The sequence below is a fragment of the Mustela lutreola genome, chromosome 4 (genome assembly GCF_030435805.1).
Source record: "Mustela lutreola isolate mMusLut2 chromosome 4, mMusLut2.pri, whole genome shotgun sequence".
Taxonomy (NCBI): domain Eukaryota; kingdom Metazoa; phylum Chordata; class Mammalia; order Carnivora; family Mustelidae; genus Mustela; species Mustela lutreola.
Window position 1 is genome coordinate 56,913,077 of NC_081293.1, and position 19,213 is coordinate 56,932,289.

Below are 19,213 nucleotides of genomic sequence, written 5' to 3' on the forward strand. Positions count from 1 at the left end.
AAATAAAAGAAATCCTTAAAAATAAATAAATAATAAAATCTTAGGGGCGCCTGGGTGGCTCAGTGGGTTAAGCCTCTGCCTTCAGCTCAGGTCATGATCTCAGGGTCCTGGGATCAAGCCCCGCATCGGGCTCTCTGCTACGTGGGAAGCCTGCTTCCCCCTCCCCCTCTGTCTGCCTCTCTGCCTATTTGTGAATTCTCTATCAATAAATAAATAAAACCTTTTAAAAAAATACATAAAATAAAAAATAAAATCTTTTTTCCCCCCAAAGATTGCATTTATTTATTTGTCAGAGAGAGAGAAAAAGAGTGCACAAGTAGGGGGGAGCATAAGAGGAGAGAGAGAGAAGCAGCAGCAGGGGAGAGAGAAGGAGAAACAGGCTCCCTGCTGAGCAGGGAGCTCGATGTGGGACTTGATCCCAGGACCCTGGGATCATGACCTGAGCCAAAGGTAGACATTTAACTGAGCCACCCAGGCATCCCTTAAAAATAAAATCTTAAAAAATAAAAAAACCTACATAATTATGACAAATAAAAAGGTATGTTCATCCTTAGAGTGATATTGTTCTAAACTGACCACTAATGAAAATCAAATCAAAGTTTTAAATATTAAATATTTAAATTTAAAATATTTAAAACATTTAAAATATTTAAATATTTGCTCCAATACTTTTTTTTTTTTTTTTAAGATTTTATTTATTTATTTGATCGAGAGAGAGAGTGCAAATATAGGCAGACAGAGTGGTAGACAGAGGCAGAGGGAGAAGCAGGCTCCCTGCCGAGCAAGCTTAACCAACTGAGCCACCCAGGCATCCCTGCTCCAATACTTTTTTTTTCTCAAGGTAACGAGAAAAGCATATAGATTACCCCCTTTTAATACAGAGGCAATAAAATCAGTGATTCTATTGCGCATTACTTTGGCCAAGTCACCCAATTTCTTGCACTTCTGTTTTCTCATTGATAAAATTACTTCGTAAGATTGTTAATGAGGAATGAGTGAGTTAAAATTACTTCGTAAGATTTTAATGAGGAATCAGTTACATGTAAATCACTTATAATACCATCTTCAGCCCTCCAAAACAGCACCACTGCCCATCTACTTCTACAAGGACAGACACATCTGCAAGACCAGCCTTGCTTTAAAGTGAATTTGCTAAACTTCAAATAGCAAAAATCCCTCTTCCGTTTTTAAAAATGTGATCTTACATTCTGGATGTAAATGCTAAAAGCATCACAACTTGGATTCCTAGAATTTACAGAAAGTAAAAATGACTAAGACAGGAAGCAAGGCACAAGGAAAACACAACAGATAAGTAATTCTTCCAAGATCTCAATAATTTTGAGGGCTGTTTATATGCTTACTCTTTATTTTTTTATGATTTTATTTATTTATTTGACAAAGAGAGAGATCACAAGTAGGCAGAGAGAGAGAGGGGGAAGCAGGCTCCCTGCTGAGCAGAGAGCCCGATGCAGGGCTCGATCCCAGGACCCTGAGATCATGACCTGAGCTGAAGGCAGAGGTTTTAACCCACTGAGCCACCCAGGTGCGCCTGTGCTTACTCTTTTATATACACACACACACACACACACACACACATATATATGCTTACTCTTTTTTGATGAAGGGAATTAATCAATGTATTATTTTCTATACATACTTCATCATTACAGCTACTACATAAACCAAACCGCTCTCTTCTCCGAACTAAAACACAGGTATAACTCAGTACAAAAAGTTTGATATGGGGACACCTGGGTGGCTCAGTTGGTTAAGCCGCTGCCTTCGGCTCAGGTCATGATACCAGCATCCTGGGATCGAGTCCCACATCAGGTTCCTTGCTCGGCAGGGATCCTGCTTCTCCCTCTGCCTCTGCCTACCACTCTGTCTGTCTGTGCTCACTCTCGCTCCTCTCTCTCTCTGACAAATAAATAAATAAAATCTTAAAAAAAAAAAAAAGTTTGATATGTTTTACGTTTCCATATTAATACTAATTTTTAATGAAATATCATAGGTGTTTGGTATGTACACATTTCTGAGGGAGGAGGGGCAGAGAGAGAGAGAGAGAATCTTAAGCAGACTCCATGTCAAGTACAGAGCCCAACATGGGCTCAATTTCACGAACCTGAGATCATGACCTGCGCTGAAATCACGAGTCAGAGGCTTAACCAACCGAGCCACCCAGGCAGTCTGTATCTTAACATTTTAAATGAAGAATTCCATGTATAAGAATGTGAGCCTAAAATCATGAAAGGAGGGTGGTCCATATGGATAGCTGTTTCTGTGATTTGTCCCACATAAGTGACCACCTAGACCTGCATATACACAGGTAGGTTAATGTTTTTGAGACTCATGCTGTGTGGATAACCTTGAGAGCCTGGTTGATTGAAATATATTATCTGACCTCCAGATCAGAATTGGTCCTTCTGTTCTGTTTTGTTCTATAAATCTTGTCTTACATCCCCTCCTGCTCCAGGCTGGGCTGGCTCCCTGGAATAGAACCTGGGAGGGGAGGCAGACATACAGAGCCCCAGCTCCTTGAAAATATAAAAACATGATAACACAGAAATGCAGCTCACTCCAAGCTGCATGTAAGGAAACAATGTTTAACTTTAAACCCCATCATTTACTCTATAAATATGGCCCTTATGGGGACAGTCAGTTCGAAGTCTCACCTAAGGGGAGGACACTCTACCCAGGCCTCTCCATCGGGACCCCACCTGGCTGTTTCCCCCAGGCTTCCCCAGCTAAGGAGGTTGGATGTTCTAAGCACCCAGTGTGATGTAATCTTCCTTTATTCTCACTTATTGCCTATTACCCTCATCTATGTTGAGATTCCTTTCCTCTTCTGTTTCTATTAGGTTTTTATAGTAATTAATAAAGCTCTCTTTACTTTTCAAAACCTAAACATGCCTGTTGTGAATCTTTTGTTCAGATTTGTGGTGCTCCTCTTAGTTCATTAGGAGGAAAGTTAAAACACCAAGAAGAAGCACCATGACTTTTAAAATGTACAATCCAGGGACGCCTGGGTGGCTCAGATGGCTGAGGGTTTGCCTTAGCTCAGGTCGTGATCCCAGGCTCCTGGGATGGAGTCCCACATCAGGCTCCTTGCTCAGCAGGGCCTGCTTCTTCCTCTGCCTGCTGCTCCCCCTGCCTCTGTACTTTCTAACAAATAAATAAAACCTTTTTTTTTTTTTAAATGTATATTCTAAAATTCCTTGACAGGGAGCGGGGATGGCAGAGAGGGAGGGTGCCTGAGTGGCTCAGTCAGTTAAGTGTCTGCCTTTGACTCAGGTCATGATCTCAGGGTTCTGGGATGGAGCCCTGTGTTGGGTTCCCTGCTCAGGGGGAGTGTGCTTCATCCTCTCCCTCTGCCCCTCCCACTCCACCCCCTCTCCTGTTCTCTATCTCAAATAAATAATTTTTATTAAAAAATTCCTTAATGGGCGCCTGGGTGGCTCAGTGGGTTAAGCCTCTGCCTTCGGCTCAGGTCATGATCTCAGGGTCCTGGGATCGAGTACTGCATCGGGCTCTCTGCTCAGCAAGAAGCCTGCTTCTCCCTCTCTCTCTCTCTGACTCTCTGCCTGCCTTTCTGCCTACTTGTGATCTCTCTGTGTCAAAAAAATAAATAAAATATTAAAAAAAAATTCTTTGGGGGTATAATTAACATGCTGATTTGCTCCAATCTTTATCCTCTAGGGGTAGCTTGTTATTTTTAGGGAACATATTTTATTCCTTCCTATTTGGTTCCCTAGCATTCTGCACAGTATCTGTCACATAATAAAAACAATACATGTCTAGTGAATTAAACTGATGAAGCAAACAGAAATGTTCCATCTGTGCATTCTGCTCACAGCACATTCCTTTTACTTGTTATCGTTTTGGTATAGATATAGAAGTCCTCTCTATACTACACAGTTTGGGCTTTTTTTTTTTTTTTTTAAGATTTTATTTAGTTATTTGTCAGAGAGAGAGAGAGAGAGCACAAGCATGGGAGAGTGGCAGGCAGAGGGAGAAGCAGACTCCCAATGAGCAAGTAGCATGATGTGGGACTTGATACCAGGACTCTGGATCATGGCCTGGGCTGAAGGCAGATGCTTAACTGACTGAGTCATCCACGCATCCCCTTCTTTTCTTTTCTTTTTTTTTTTTTTTTTAACATTTAAAAAATGTATGTATTTGAGACAGAGAGATACAAAGAGAAAGGGAGCACGAGCAGGGGGAGAGACAAATGGAGAGGGAGAAGAAGACTCCCCGCTGAGCAAGGAGCCAAATGCGGGGCTCGATCCCAGGACCCAGAGATCTGACCTGAGCCGAGGGCAGACACTTCACGAAAGCTACCCAGGTGCCCCTACCCTACACAGTTCTTCTTCTTCTTCTTTTTTTTTTTTAAATTTTTTATTTGACAGAGATAACAAGTAGGCAGAGAGGCAGGCAAAGAGTGGGGGGGGGGAAGCAGGCTCCCCGCTGAGCAGAGAGCCTGATGTGGGGCTCGATCCCAGGACCCTGAGATCATGACCTGAGCTGAAGGCAGAGGTTTTAACCCACTGAGCCACTCAGGCACCCCACACTACACAGTTCTTAAAGGAGCACCTCAAACTTGTATTTTAGACTAAGTCCAACTACTGAGACAATGGAGTACAGTGATTAAAAGTATGGATTCTGGAATCAGATCATGTGGGTCAGAACCCCAAGCTTCACCAATTACTAGTGTGTGGCCTTGGGTAAGTCACAATCTAGTGTGCTTCTTTTTCCTCATCTATATAATAGGAATAATAAAAGTATCTACCTTATGAGTTGTCATGAGGATTAAGTGAGTTAAAATTGGTAAATCATTTATAACAGTGCCTGAAGGTACTGTAAGTGTTATAAATGTTTGTTAAACAAGTAAAATATGAACAGTGGGAAAATAACAAATAAAAAGCTTCTAAACAACAAAGGAACCCAACAACAAAATGAAAAGGCAACCTACCAGATAGGAGAAAGTTTCTGCAAATCCTGTATTGAGAAGGGGTTAATATTCAAAATATATAAAGAATTCATGAAACTCAGTACCAAAAAAACCCAAACAACCCAATTCAAAAACGGGCAGAGGACCTAAACAGACAGTATTCAAAGGAAGACATTCAGATGGCCAACAAATACAAGAGAAGATACTCAGCATCACCAATCATCAGGGAGATGCAAATGGAAACTATAATGAGAAACGACCTCACACCTGTCAGAATGGCTATTACCAAAAAAGACAAGAAATAACAAGTGTTGGCAAAGTTAGAGAAAAGGGAACCCCTGTGCACTGCTGGTAGAAATGTAAATTAGGCAGCCTCTATGGAAAACAGTATGGAGATTTCTCAAAAAATTAAAAATAAAACTACCATAAGACTAGCAATTCCACTTCTGGGTATTTAGCCAAAGGAAAAAAACCACTAACTCGAAAAGATAAAAGCACCCCCATGTTCACTGGAGAACTATTTACAACAGCCAAGACATGGAAACAATCTAGGTGTCCATCAGGGGATAAACGGATAAAAAAAAAAATATGGGGGCGCCTGGGTGGCTCAGTGGGTTAAGCCGCTGCCTTCGGCTCAGGTCATGATCTCAGGGTCCTGGGATCGAGTCCCGCATCGGGCTCTCTGCTCATCAGGGAGCCTGCTTCCTTCTCTCTCTCTCTCTCTCTCTGCCTGCCTCTCAGTGTACTTGTGATTTCTCTCTGTCAAATAAATAAATAAAATCTTTAAAAAAAAAAAAAATATGCACACACACAGGAAATTACTTAGCCATTAAAAAAAAAAAGGAAATCCTGCCACTTGTAATATGGATGGACTTTGAGGACATTATGGTAAATGAGGTAAGTCAGAGAAAGACAAATACCATATGGGATCACTTATATATGGAATTGTAAAAAGAAAAAAAAAAAGGCAAAAACGCACAAGAAAAAAGAATGCCTAGAAGTAGAGAGCAAACTAGTTGTTTCCAGAGGTGGAGATAGTGGAGAAAAGGCTGAAGGTGGTCAAGAGACAAAAACTTCACATTACAAAACAAATAAATCCTGGGGATGTACTATACAGCATGGTGCCTTCAGTTACTACTATTGTACTGTAAATCTGAATTTTGCTAAAAGAATAGATCTTAAAAGATCTCACCACAAGAAAAAAACTGTAAATGTATGTGGTGACAGACATTAACTAGACTCGTGATTACCACTTCACAATATATACATATATTGAAACATTACATGGTACATCCTATACTAACATAATGTAATATTTCAATATCTCAGTTTAAAATAAAAATTTAATATAAATGAGCAAACAAATCAGCCAGAAAACACAAACTTAAATAAATATACGTAAAAAGGCATGAAGTAAATGCTTTCAAAAGAAAAGATAAAAATAGAATATAAACACTTAAAAATAATCAAAGAAATTCAAGTTAAAACGAGACCATTTTGTCTACAATAACAGTATAGATTTTTTTAAAAGCTATGAAAGATAAGTTCTGAAGGAGATGAGAACTCTCATATACTAGTGAAATAAGAGTACATTGCTAGTGGGGCGCCTGGGTGGCTCAGTGGCTTAAAGCCTCTGCCTTGGGCTCAGGTCATGATCTCAGGGTCCTGAGATTGAGCTCGAGCCCCCATGTCAGGCCCTCTGCTCAGCGGGGAGCCTGCTTCCCTTCCTCTCTCTCTGCCTGCCTCTCTGCCTACTTGTGATCTCTGTCAGATAAATAAAATCTTTAGGGCGCCTGGGTGGCTCAGTGGGTTAAGCCGCTGCCTTCGACTCAGGTCATGATCTCAGGGTGCTGGGATCGAGTCCCGCATCGGGCTCTCTGCTCAGCAGGGAGCCTGCTTCCCTTCCTCTCTCTCTGCCTGCCTCTCTGCCAACTTGTGATCTCTCTCTGTCAAATAAATAAATAAAATCTTTAAAAAAAATAATAAAATAAATAAAATAAAATAAAATCTTTAAAAAAAAAAAGAGAGTACATTGCTAGTGTTTTTATGAAAAGCAATTTTATAACATGTCAAATGCTTTAAAATGGCCATTCTCCAAATAGTGAATGGTACAACTTATACGTAGCATCTTAAATTTAAAAAACAAAAAAACTTAACTCCTAAAAATAGAGTAGAACAGTGGGTGCCAGGGACTGAGAGAGGGAGAAATGAGAAGCTAGGCAACAGGCACAACTTCCAGTTAAAAGATAAGTTCTGAAGATCTAATAAGCAGCACAGTGACTATAGTTAACAATACTGTACTATATACTTGAAAGTTGCTTAGAAAGTAAATTGTACATGATCTCATCACCCCCCTCCAAAAAAGGTAATTATGTAAGGTGATGGAGATATTAACTACTCCTACTGTGGTAATCATCTGCAATATATCCACCCATCAAATTATCACATTGCACACCCTAAATTTATACACTGTTATATGTTAATTATATCAATAAAGCTGGGGGGCGCCTGACTGGCTCAGTAGGTAGAGCAAGCAACTCTTGATCTTGGAGTTGTGAGTCCGAGCCCCATCCTAAGTGTAGAGACTACTTAAAAAATAAAATCTTAAAAAATAAGGGGGCACCTGGGTGGCTCAGTGGGTTAAAGCCTCTGCCTTGGGATCAGTTCATGATCCCAGGGTCCTGGGATCGAGGCCCACATCAGGCTCTCTGCTCGGCAGGGAGCCTGCTTCCCTTCCTCTCTGTCTGCCTCCCTTTCTGCCTACTTATGATCTCTTCTGTCAAATAAATAAAATAAAAATCTTTTAAAAACATAAAAAGCTGAGAAAATTTAAATAAGTAAGTTAAATATACCTCTGTCTGATTTTTTTTACTTTTTTTTTAAAGTAATCTCTACATCCAAAGTGGGGTTCAACTCATAACCCCAAGATCAAAAGTCACATGCCCCACCAAATGAGTTAGGTTCCCCAGTATTTGGTCTCTTAACCTCACACAAAACCTACTAATAAATATACTCTTTGTAAAAATAAAATATATTTTCTTTATTACTTATTCTATATCTGAACAATTTTATGGAGAAAAAGAATCCTTTTATCTTAATACAATAATTATTCAACAATATTACCTTGGAAGGCAGCATGGTACATGAGAAAGAACAAGAGTTTACGGTCTGAAAAACCATTTAAATCCTGACTCTGCCATACAGTCTATGCTAACCTCACTGAATCACACACTCACTACCTGTAAATGGGAGTAACAGTACTTCCTCCATAAAACAAGAACAACCACAAAACAGTACCTCCTTCAGAGTTGTTGTGAGAATAAAATACAGTGTGCTTAAGCACACAATAAACATTAGTGTTTATTAGTTACAACTTTTTTTCCCCCTAAGATTTTATTTATTTGTCAGCGAGAGAGAGCACAAGCAGAGAAAATGGCAGGCAGAGCAGCCAGGGGGAGAAGCAAGTTCCCCAATGAGCAAAGAACCTGATTCAGGACTTGATCCCAGAACCCTGAGATCATGACCTGTGCTGGCAGCTGCCCAACTGATCGAGCAACCTAGGCATCTCTACAACTTCCAAAACTAAAATGACCATTTTTATTACTTATAACATCTAGCCCATCCTTACAGGGAAGATGAAAAGTATAATCAAGGTGCATGCATGTATTGTATACATTTTCCATGTATTCAAGATGCAGAGTTTATCATTTTAACAGTTGTATCATATTCTCTTTTATTAGTGTACCATCGTTTACTTAACCATTATGTGACTATTTCATAGAGCATGTTTCTGGAGACTCTGCATTAACTACTCTATTATCTGATCCCTACAACATTTCTGTATTGTTAAGATAGGAAAGTTATCTCCATCTTAGAGATGAGGAACAGGTGGCACAGAAAGTCTGAGTTCCTCCAGGTCAGTCAGTTACATCCACAAACCAAACTAGAATCCCCACTCTCCTACCTTCAAACCCAGTGATCTTCCCCTGCTGTGTTTAGATTTCTCCTTTACCTAGAACTCTTTCTAAATCTACAGATTTTTTAAATGACATTCTAACGTCTGCCACTGTTAGCTCAATAATTTATGAAATATTAAAAAATATTTTTATTCCGAATGACTATTGATACTAAGTAAGTACAAAATCATATAAGCAATTAAATTCTCCAACAAACTACTACTGTATATATATTTAAACTGAAACGTTCTGTTAAATTCATTCAAGCACTCACACAGTAGTAACATTCTGTTTTTGGTTGATGTGGATGGACAAAGTGGAATATCACTCATTAATTCAAGAAATAGGTACTGTTGGGAGCCTGGGTGGCTCAGTTTGTTGAGCAACTGCCTTTGGCTCAGGTCATAATCCTGGATTTCCAGGATCAAGTCCTGCATCAGGCTCCCAGCTCCTTGGGGAGTCTGCTTCTCCCTCTGACCTTCTCCTCTCTCATGCTCTCTTTCACTCATTCTCCCTCAAATAAATAAATGAAATCTTTAAAAAAAAAAAAAAAAAAGAAATAGGTACTGTTCTAGATGCTGTGAAGACAGCAGTGAATACAATAAAAAAAAAAATCCTTGTCATCAGGCAGCTTACATTTTAGTACTGAAGATGGGTGATAAGTAAGATAAATCACTAAAATGGCCAATGGGTTAGACAATGTACATGTGAAGCAGGAAATAAAGCAGGCAAGGAGGACAGGAAGCATCAGAGGGTGGTCTGTAGTATTAGACGGAGTGGCCAGTGAGTGCTCACTGGATGGGAGACATCTGAGTCACAAGCGGGAGGGAATGAAGGAGTGAGCCAGGTCAGTGGCTAGGGGAAGAGCAGTCTAAGCAGCGGGAACAGTTAAGGGCAAAGACCCTGAGTCAGGAGCTTGTCTTGTATGTTTCAGGAGCAGCAAGAAGGTCAATGCAGCTACAGCACAATGAGACAGGAGAGAATAATAGCAGAAGATAAAATTAGAAAAGAGGCACCTCAGTGGTGCAGTCAGTTGAGCATCCAACTCCTGGTTTCCCCTCAGGTCACGATCTCAGAGTTGTGAGATTGAGCCCTGGGTCGGACTCTGTGCTCAACACTGAGTCTACTTAAGATTCTTACTGCCTCTCCCTCTGCCCCTCCCCACCTCAAATAAATAAAGAAGTCTTTTAAAAAATTACGGAAATAAGGATAGCCAAATAAGATACTGAACTTGTAGTCTTTATAAGGTCTTTGGGGTCTACTCTGAGTGCAGAGCCCCAGGGAAGCAGTGGCGTGACGTAATCTGCCTTTGAACAGGCTGTGAACAGGCCGAAGGGGGCATGAGAGCCAGAAGGCCAGCTCGGAGACTAAAGCACTAACCTCAGCAAGAGGGAGCAGCAGCCTGCACCAGGGGATAGCAGTGATCTGATTCTAGATATAAAGGTGAAGCCAACTGTAAGTAAGATACAGTGTGAGAAGCGGAGTCTCCAAGGCTTTAGGCCTCAGCAACTGAAGAAAGAAGTTGGTGTTTACTGTAAGGGAGGTGGGGAGAGGAAGGTTATCAGAAGCTCAGTGTTAGACAGTGGTTTTAGAGACACCTACTCCTTAAAAAGTGCAAATATCACATTTGCAGTGGGACAGACAGGTCTGGAATTTGAGAGCTACAGACCGGAGATATAGCTGGGAGCCATCACGAAGAGATGTTATTTAGAACAAGAGAATGAATGCAGATGGAAAAAGGAGACGCCCAGAGACCACTCTGGGTACTCCCACGTTCAGAGGCTAGGGAACCACAGAAGGCGCACCACAGAGAAGTGGGAGGTGGAAGCTAAGTTAAAGAAGTGTTTTAGGAAGAAAGACTAACAACTTGCCAAATGCTAATGAGAAGTCAAGTAAAATGAGGACTAAAAACTTACCAGTGATTTTAGCAACATAAAACACTGGTGAACTTAGTAAGACATTGATTTTTTTCTTTTTCTTTTTTAAGATTTTTTTTCAGAAAACACACATTTATTTCTAGTTCCTAGGAGGTTAAAAAAAAATCAGATACCAATGCTTTATGCTCACTCAGGGCCAGCTTATAAATACTCCAAATCTGCATTGGTGAAAAGAAACTAGCAAAATCCACTTCTTGCCACTCAACTTGTCAGATGGTGAAGACCAAAACAGAATGTTCCATCAGTTTTAACTTTTTTTCCAAAGATTTTAGTTATTTATTTGAGAGAACAAGAATGAGCCTGCGCACATGGTGGGGGAGGGAGGGACAAAGAGAGAAGCAGACTTCCCACCTAGCAGGGAGCCCAACACGGCTGGATCCCAGGACCCTGCGATCATGACCTAAGCCAAAGGTAGATGCTTAACTGACTGAGCCACCCAGGCACCCTCAGTTTTAATTTTTAAATACTCCTGTCACATTGGAAAAATGAAATAAATACTGTACAAAGGCAAAATAGAGTAACAAAAAATACTTTACTAAGACATAAGATTACAGAAGTTTCCAGACAAGCCATACAAAATGGTCATTAGCTTTTCCTTTCTTTCTTTTTTTTTTTTAAAGATTTTATTTATTTATTTGACAGAGAGAAATCACAAGTAGACGGAGAGGCAGGCAGAGAGAGAGAGAGAGAGGGAAACAGGCTCCCCACTGAGCACAGAGCCGGATGCGGGACTCGATCCCAACCCTGAGATCATGACCTGAGCCGAAGGCAGCGGCCCAACCCACTGAGCCACCCAGGCGCCCCTCATTAGCTTTTTCTTGAAGGAAGGATCCTACACTTGACAGCAAAGTCATAATGTTTATCAGTGAGGGCTGTGATGTTTGTTTAATGTTCCCACTTTGGTTCAATCAAGCTTGCCCATCCATAACATCTAAATAAAGTTAGACTTGGCTAGAGAGCATATTCTAAAGAACTGGTGAGCTGCTGTTATCCAAGGCAATTAGGCCACCATAAAAGGGGGAAAGGAACCCATCAAATTAGAACTACTTCTCTGCCCCCTCCAAAAAGTGAAAACACCCATTTCCCTAGAGCTAATCCTGACAATTACCTTCATCCACAGTGCTTTACACTTAGACCATGATGGGGGAAATGAAAAAAAGCAGAGAGAGCTGCATTTAAACAATTCACAACAATTCAGATGGTATTTCTATCCTCTGTTCCTGCTTTACAACAGTGAATGAGGACAAGACATAGATCTGCTAATGTGCATTTAATCACCAAAGGACTGAAGATGTCCGGGCTTTTATTCTGTAAGGTCTCTAAGACTGTGTCCATTAAGTGCAAACAAAAAAGGAAGTCTTGGCAGAAAAGGAGAAGTGATGCACGCTTAACGATCAGATCGATTTGAAGAATTACTCATGGTATACAGCCTAGTGCATGCTCTAGCTGTTTCTACGGCGAGGGCTTCACTGGTCTTCTGCTGCTCCGCTTTGTCACCATGGGTCAAACTACACTCAGTAAAACCTGGATCGGTAGCAGAACTGTGCAGATCCACAGTGCTGGGGACCAACTGTCTTTCTAAACATCTAAACATATTCTTCCCAACATGTTTTGGGAAGAATATGTTTTCCCAAATATAATGATAAGTTTTGGCCTTGAAACATAGTTTAAGGGCTACCATCAAGTATTTTTCTGGAAGGAATAGTTCAAGTTTAAAAGTCCCTCCCTCAAAAAAAAAATTAAAATCAAAATTAAGTAAAATAAAAAACTCCCTCCCTCAAGGGAATGACTACATGAAAATAATGCACACTGTTCTGATCTGGTTCTGCTTGGATGCCAGGAACTTCTGCCAGCAAATGCTGGGTTCACTTGATAATCCTGTGGGGCAGCCAAGCCATCATGTCTTGACTCTGGCTCTGCTTGGTTCACAAACAAGTGCTAAGATTTTATTTTTAAGTAATCTCTTCACACAACGTGGGGCTTAAATGCACAACCCTGAGATCAAGAGTCATGTATTCTGGGGCGCCTGGGTGGCTCAGTGGATTAAGCCGCTGCCTTCGGCTCAGGTCATGATCTCAGGGTCCTGGGATCGAGTCCCGCATCGGGCTCTCTGCTCAGCAGGGAGCCTGCTTCCCTCTCCCTCTCTCTCTCTGGCTGCCTGTCTACTTGTGATTTCTCTCTGTCAAATAAATAAATCTTTAAAAAAAAAAAAAAAAAGAGTCATGTATTCTACTGGCTGAGCTGGCCAGGTACCCCAGTAAGGCACTCCTTCTGAACTCTGCATGTAAGAAACCTCAAAATACCTGGTTATTTAAAGGAGTGCTACACATAGCCTCAGTACAGAATTAACTAAAATCCACTATAATTTTAGAAGACTGCCAACATTTAAAAGAAAGAAAAGTTAAGCTGACAATACAGAAATAGCTCTTATTCCCTCTTGCCTACACACATGGGTAATCTCCTATAAACTGCCAACTTTTAGTAAGTAAAATCTGTTAAGAAATGGATGGTGGGGCGCCTGGGTGGCTCAGTGGGTTAAAGTCTCTGCCTTTGGCGCAGGTCATGATCCCAGGATTCTGGGATCAAGCCCCATATCAGGCTCTCTGCTCAGCGGGGAGCCTGCTTCCCTTTCTCTATCCCTGCCTGCCTCTCTGCCTACTTGTGATCTCTCTCTGTCAAATAAATAAATAAAATCTTTAAAAAAAAAATAAAAATTTAAAAATTAAAAAAAAAAATTAAGAAATGGATGGTAACACAGTGATTTGCCACCTTTGCAAGGTTGTGACCCTCTAAACTACAAATTTTCGATCTAAGCTCCCTACAGCCCTAGAAAGATCTATGGCACCTCTTTTGTACTACCAAGGTGGGGTGGGAAGAAGGTGTCTAGAGGATTGGGCTGAGTGGATTCTGACCTGCTTAACCACAGTGGCTCAAACAGTTTTTTATAAACTATATTTCAATGAGATTTCACAAGTGGAAAAAATAATCACTGAAAATCCTTTCTCTGAGGCAGTAGTTCCCAAAGTGTAGTACCTGGACAGGCAGCATCGACATCACCTGGCATCTTGTTAAAAAGGCAAATTCTCGGGCCCCAACCAAGACTTACTGAAAGGTCTGGGGTGAGCATTCTGTTGGCTTTTTGTTTTGTTTTTAAGATTTTATTTTATTTACTTATTTGACGAAGAGAAAGAAACAGCAAGAGAGGGAATACAAGCAGAGGGACTGGGAGAGGGAGAAGCAGGTTTCCCACTGAGCTCAATGTGCAGATCAACCCCAGCACCCTGGGATCACGACCTGAGCGGAAGGCAGAGGCTTAATGACTGAGCCACCCAGGTGCCCTGTGAGCATTCTGGGTTGTTTTTTTTTTTTTTTTAAGATTTTATTTATTTATTTGACAAAGAGAGACACAGCAAGAGAAGGAACACAAGCAGAGGGAGTTGGAGAGGGAGAAGCAGGCTTCCCGCTGAATAGGGAGCCCGATGCAGGACTCAATCCCAGGACCCTGGGACCAAGACCTGTTGCTTAACGACTGAGCCACCCAGGAGCCCTGAGCATTCTGTTTTAACAAGCTCCCCAGAGCCCTCCAGACTGATAATGCTGAAATATGAGAACCATGCCTCAAAGACATCAGATATTTTGCTAAAGCAGCTGTTTGCTTTCCTGTAAGCACTGCTATTCTCATGGAAATCAAAACAAAATTTTTATTTTTATTTATTTTTATAATAGAATTTTAATTTTTTTATTTTTTAAAAGATTTTATTTATTTACAAGAGAAAAAGAGAGAGCTCACACATGAGTAGGGGGGAGAGAGGGAGAGAGAGAAGGAGACTCCCCAAGGAGCAGAGAGCCCGATCCAGAGCTCGATCCCGGCACCCGGGAATCATCATCTGAGCCAAAGACAGATGCTTAACCAACTGAGGCACACAGGCGTGCTCAAAATACAAATTTTAGAATATAAATGGAAATATGCCAATATCAGTATTTTAGGATAGTATCAGAATATTTCCTATACAATTATATTTGGACTAAGATTGCCCTTAGACCTCATCTGAGGATTATTTTTAAGAACCCTATTAGGTAAACACCTAGACAGCCCTATCGAGCGATTCCTTAGTATAACTAAAGAGTCATGTACTAACATTGTAAATGAGGAATAAGAGCCCTCATATCTTGACTATTTTTTTTTAACATTTTATTTATTTTACAGAGAGAAGGAGAGTGTGCGTACATAAGTAGGGGAGAGGCAGAGGAAGGGAAGCAGGCTCCCCACTAAGCAGGGAGTCTGATGAGAGGCTCAATTCCAGGACCCTGGGATTATGACCTGAGCCCAAGGCAGATGCTTAACCAACTGAGCTACCCAGGTACTTGACTCATTTCAATAAAAATTTAAAATCTGGGATGCCTGGGTGGCGCAGTCGAATAAGCGTCTGCCTTGGGCTCCGATCATGATCCCAGGGTCCTAGGATCAAGCCCTGTATCAGGCTCCTTGTTTAGTGGTGAGCCTGCTTTTCCCTCTCCCTCTGCCCTTCCCCCTGCTTGTGCACACACGCAGTCTCTTTCTCTGTAAAATAAATAAAATCTTCAAAAAAATTTTTTATTTTTTTTTATTTTTATTTTTTTTTTTAATATAAGGATTTTTTTTTTTTTTTTTTTTAAGATTTTATTTATTTATCAGGGGTGGGGGGGAGAGAGCAAGCACAGGCAGACAGAATGGCAGGCAGAGGCAGAGGGAGAAGCAGGCTCCCCACCGAGCAAGGAGCCGGATGTGGGACTCGATCCCAGGACGCCGGGATCATGACCTGAGCCGAAGGCAGCTGCTCAACCAACTGAGCCACCCAGGCGTCCCAAAAAAATTTTTTAAATGTATCTGACATCCAACATACCTCTTTCATATACTGGTTATACAGTGCTTCTGATGATTCTAGGTAAGCCTGTGCAGTTTCAATTTCTTCTCTTTCAGACCACAAGATGCCCAGGTTATTCTGGAAAATAAAGAAAAGAGAAATAAATAATGACAATATAAATCTTCCAGTGAAAGTAACTTTCAGGGGCGCCTCACTGACTCGGTTGAGTATCCAACTCTTGATTTCAGCTCCGTTCATGATCTCTCAGGGTCATGGGATCAAACCCTGTTTCAGGCTCCAGGCCCAGCAGGGAGTCTGCTTGAGATTTCCTTTCCCTGTGCCACCCCTTAAATAAATAAATAAATCTTTTAAGCAAACATTTCGATAAACATCTACATTATTGGTTTCTTTTGTAATCCTTTACATTTTCTATTATACATTTAAAATAATCTTATTTTATAAAATACAGGCTGCAAAAAGGGGCACAGGCACAAAAATGTTTAGAAATCCTACAGTTTAAAGCTGACCAGATCATTCCTCTGGAACACAGACCTCTGGTCTTCCAGTTTCACATAATGTTTCTATCATTTTTTTTTTTTTAAAGATTTCATTTATTTATTTGACAGACAGAGATCACAAGTAGGCAGAGAGGCAGGCAGAGAGAGAGAGGAGGAAGCAGGCTCCCTGCTGAGCAGAGAGCCCGATGCAGGGCTCGATCCCAGGACCCTGAGATCATGACCTGATCCGAAGGCAGAGGCTGAACCCTCTGAGCCACCCAGGCGCCCCTCTATCTTTTTTTTAAGTTAAGTGATCAGTCCTCAGTAGGGACTGTAGGTCATAAGGATAATGTACAGAGATGGGACAGTTGTCTCCTTTTTAATTATGAGGGCTCTTTGCAGGACCCTGGGGAAACCCTGGGAAAATTTAAGGGGCTCTGGCCCATGACCAACTTACTGATTACTCTGCCCACCAGGCTCGAGGAATATAATCTCCCTTAATATTCATTTCCTGATCTTAGAAATGGATCCACAAGTCACCTCATCTCACTCTCTAGTTTAATTTATTTTTCCTGACAACAGTCCCTGAGAAGCTCCACTTAGCCATGACACCAATAAGCCCAACCCGAGAATACTGTATCTAGCCTACAGAGTCTAGAGATTTCCCTAGTATCAGGAACTGGTTGGCATATTTGCTCTATTTTGATGGTATGGTGATATATTTAACCTGCTAGATCCAGGGAAGCCTGTGCTACAGAAATCAACGACTGCAGTGCACGATAAATGTTAAACCAAGGAGAGAACCCTAAAGCATGTCTAGAAATGACTAACATTTTTCTTTTGAACCATAATCTATTGAGGTCTTAAAGGAAAAGACTATGCAACAGATCTAGAATTCATTTGATTTTTAAAAATCAATAATGTTTTGTTTTTTAGTTTTGTAACTCTTTTTACTGAGATATAACTGACACATAATGTTACTGGTTTTTTAAAATGTTCACTCCACAAAGATAACTACTGCTGACAATCTACATAAATTATGCTTAAATATAATATAAATCCTAAAATACACCAGAAACTATTATATCATTCACAGAGTATCATCATGTTCTTGTCCTCAGAAACCAGACTAGGTAGGAAAAAAATTAAATATAAAATAAAAACATCTGGGGCACCTGGGTGGCTCAGTCAGTTAAGCATCTGACTCTTGGTTTCAACTCAGGTCATGATTTCAGGGCCATGAGATCAAGCCCTGCATCAGGCTCCATGCTCAGCACAGAGTCTGCTTCAGATTCTCTATAATAAATAAATCTTTTTTTTTTTTTTTTAATTCATTTGACAGAGATCACAAGTAGGCAGAGAAGCAGGCAGAGAAAGAGGGGAAGGAAGCTCCCCACTGAGCAGAGAGCCCAATGCGGGGCTCGATCCCAGGACCCTGGGATCATGACCTGAGCCGAAGGCAGAGGCTTTAACCCACTGAGCCACCCAGGCGCCCCAATAAATAAATCTTTTTAAAAAGATTTAAAAAAACTTGGGTGAAGATTTAAAAAAATCTTTTTAAAAAGATTATTTATTTATTTAAGAGAGAGAGAACACAAGTGGAGGGGAAAGGCAGATGGAGAGGGAGAAGCAGGCTCCCCACCGAGCAGGGAGCCTGACACAGGGCTTGATCCCAAGACCCCAGGATCATGACCTGAGCCAAAGGCAGACGCTTAACCAACAAAGCTACCCAGGTGCCACAATAACTAAGTTTAAAAAAAAAAAAATTAAAAAATAAAAAATAAAAACAGCAGGGCACCTGGGTGGCTCAGTATGTTAAGCCTCTGACTTCAGCTCAGGTCATGATCTCAGGGTCCTAGAATCAAGCCCAGCACGGGGCTCTATGCTCAGCAGGGTGCCTGTGTCTCCCACCGCCCCCCACCGCTGCAGGCCTCTCTGCCTACTTGTGATCCCTTTCTCTCTGTCAAATAAATAAAATCTTTTGAAAAATAAAAAATAAAAACAGCTAAAAAGGTATTACTAGCAAATTCTACCAAATACATAAGAAATAATACCAACCCTGTATAACTTATTCCAGTAGAGGAAAGAAGGCTTTCCATCTCATTCTAAACCAAAGACAATAACAAGGAAATCATAGCCTAATACCCTTCATGAACACAGATATGAAAAAGATGTTAAAATTTTAGCAAGCTGAGTTCAACAATATATAGAAAAGGTAATACTTCACCCAAGTTTTTATGTGGTAAAAACACCAAGTGTATTTTACCACAGGAAAGAAAGGTTGGTTTAACACTGGAAAAATCAATCAAGGTCATTCACTGTATTAACAGACTAAAAAGGAAAAAAAACATGAATGTCTCAAATGCAGCAATGAAATGATGATGCTGAGTGAAACAAGTCAGACCAAAATAAGAGATATACCGAATGATTCCATTATACAATTCTAGAAAATGTGGAGGAGGGACTAAGAAGGGAGAGAGAAAGGGAGGGAGCAAAGGACTACAGAGGAGCACAGGAAGCCTGTAGTGGTAATTAATGGATATGGTCAATACCCTGATTGGAGTGATTGTTTCATGGGTATATAAATTCATCAAATCATGTACTTCAGACATACAGTTTATTGTATGCCAGTTATACCTCAATAAAGCTATAAAGACACACAAAAGCTACTCTTCATACATATATATCCAGGGAGTGGGGAGAATAATCTACTAATCTTTTTTATATATAATTTTTTATTTTCTTATTAACATAGTGTATTATTAGCCCGAGGGGTACAGGTCTGTGAATCGCCAGGTTTACACACTTCACAGCACTCACCATAGCACATACCTTCCCCAATGTCCATAATCCCATCACCCTCTCCCTGCTCTCCCCTCCCTGCCAGCAACCCTCAATAATCTACTAATTTGTTTGGAAATTTACTAAGGTGAAGCAGTTAAATTTCACTCAAGATGAAGGGAACCTGGCTCGCTCAGTGAGTAGAGCCCACAATTCTTTTTTTTTTTTTAAGATTTTATTTATTTGACAG

At 40.7% G+C, this 19,213-nt stretch overlaps 1 protein-coding gene across 2 annotated transcripts in view; it reads right to left on the bottom strand.

The window, feature by feature from the left end:
• KIFBP (kinesin family binding protein) overlaps window positions 1–19,213 on the bottom strand; it is a 38,362-nt gene that overhangs the window by 14,320 nt on the left and 4,829 nt on the right. The window contains exon 2 of one of the 2 annotated variants that reach the window (XM_059170073.1): window positions 15,725–15,823. The exons of the other annotated variant lie outside the window; for it this stretch is intronic. Within the exon in view, the coding sequence (XP_059026056.1) occupies window positions 15,725–15,823 (99 nt within the window). The remainder of the gene's footprint in view (window positions 1–15,724; window positions 15,824–19,213) is intronic. 2 annotated transcript variants of the gene reach the window in all.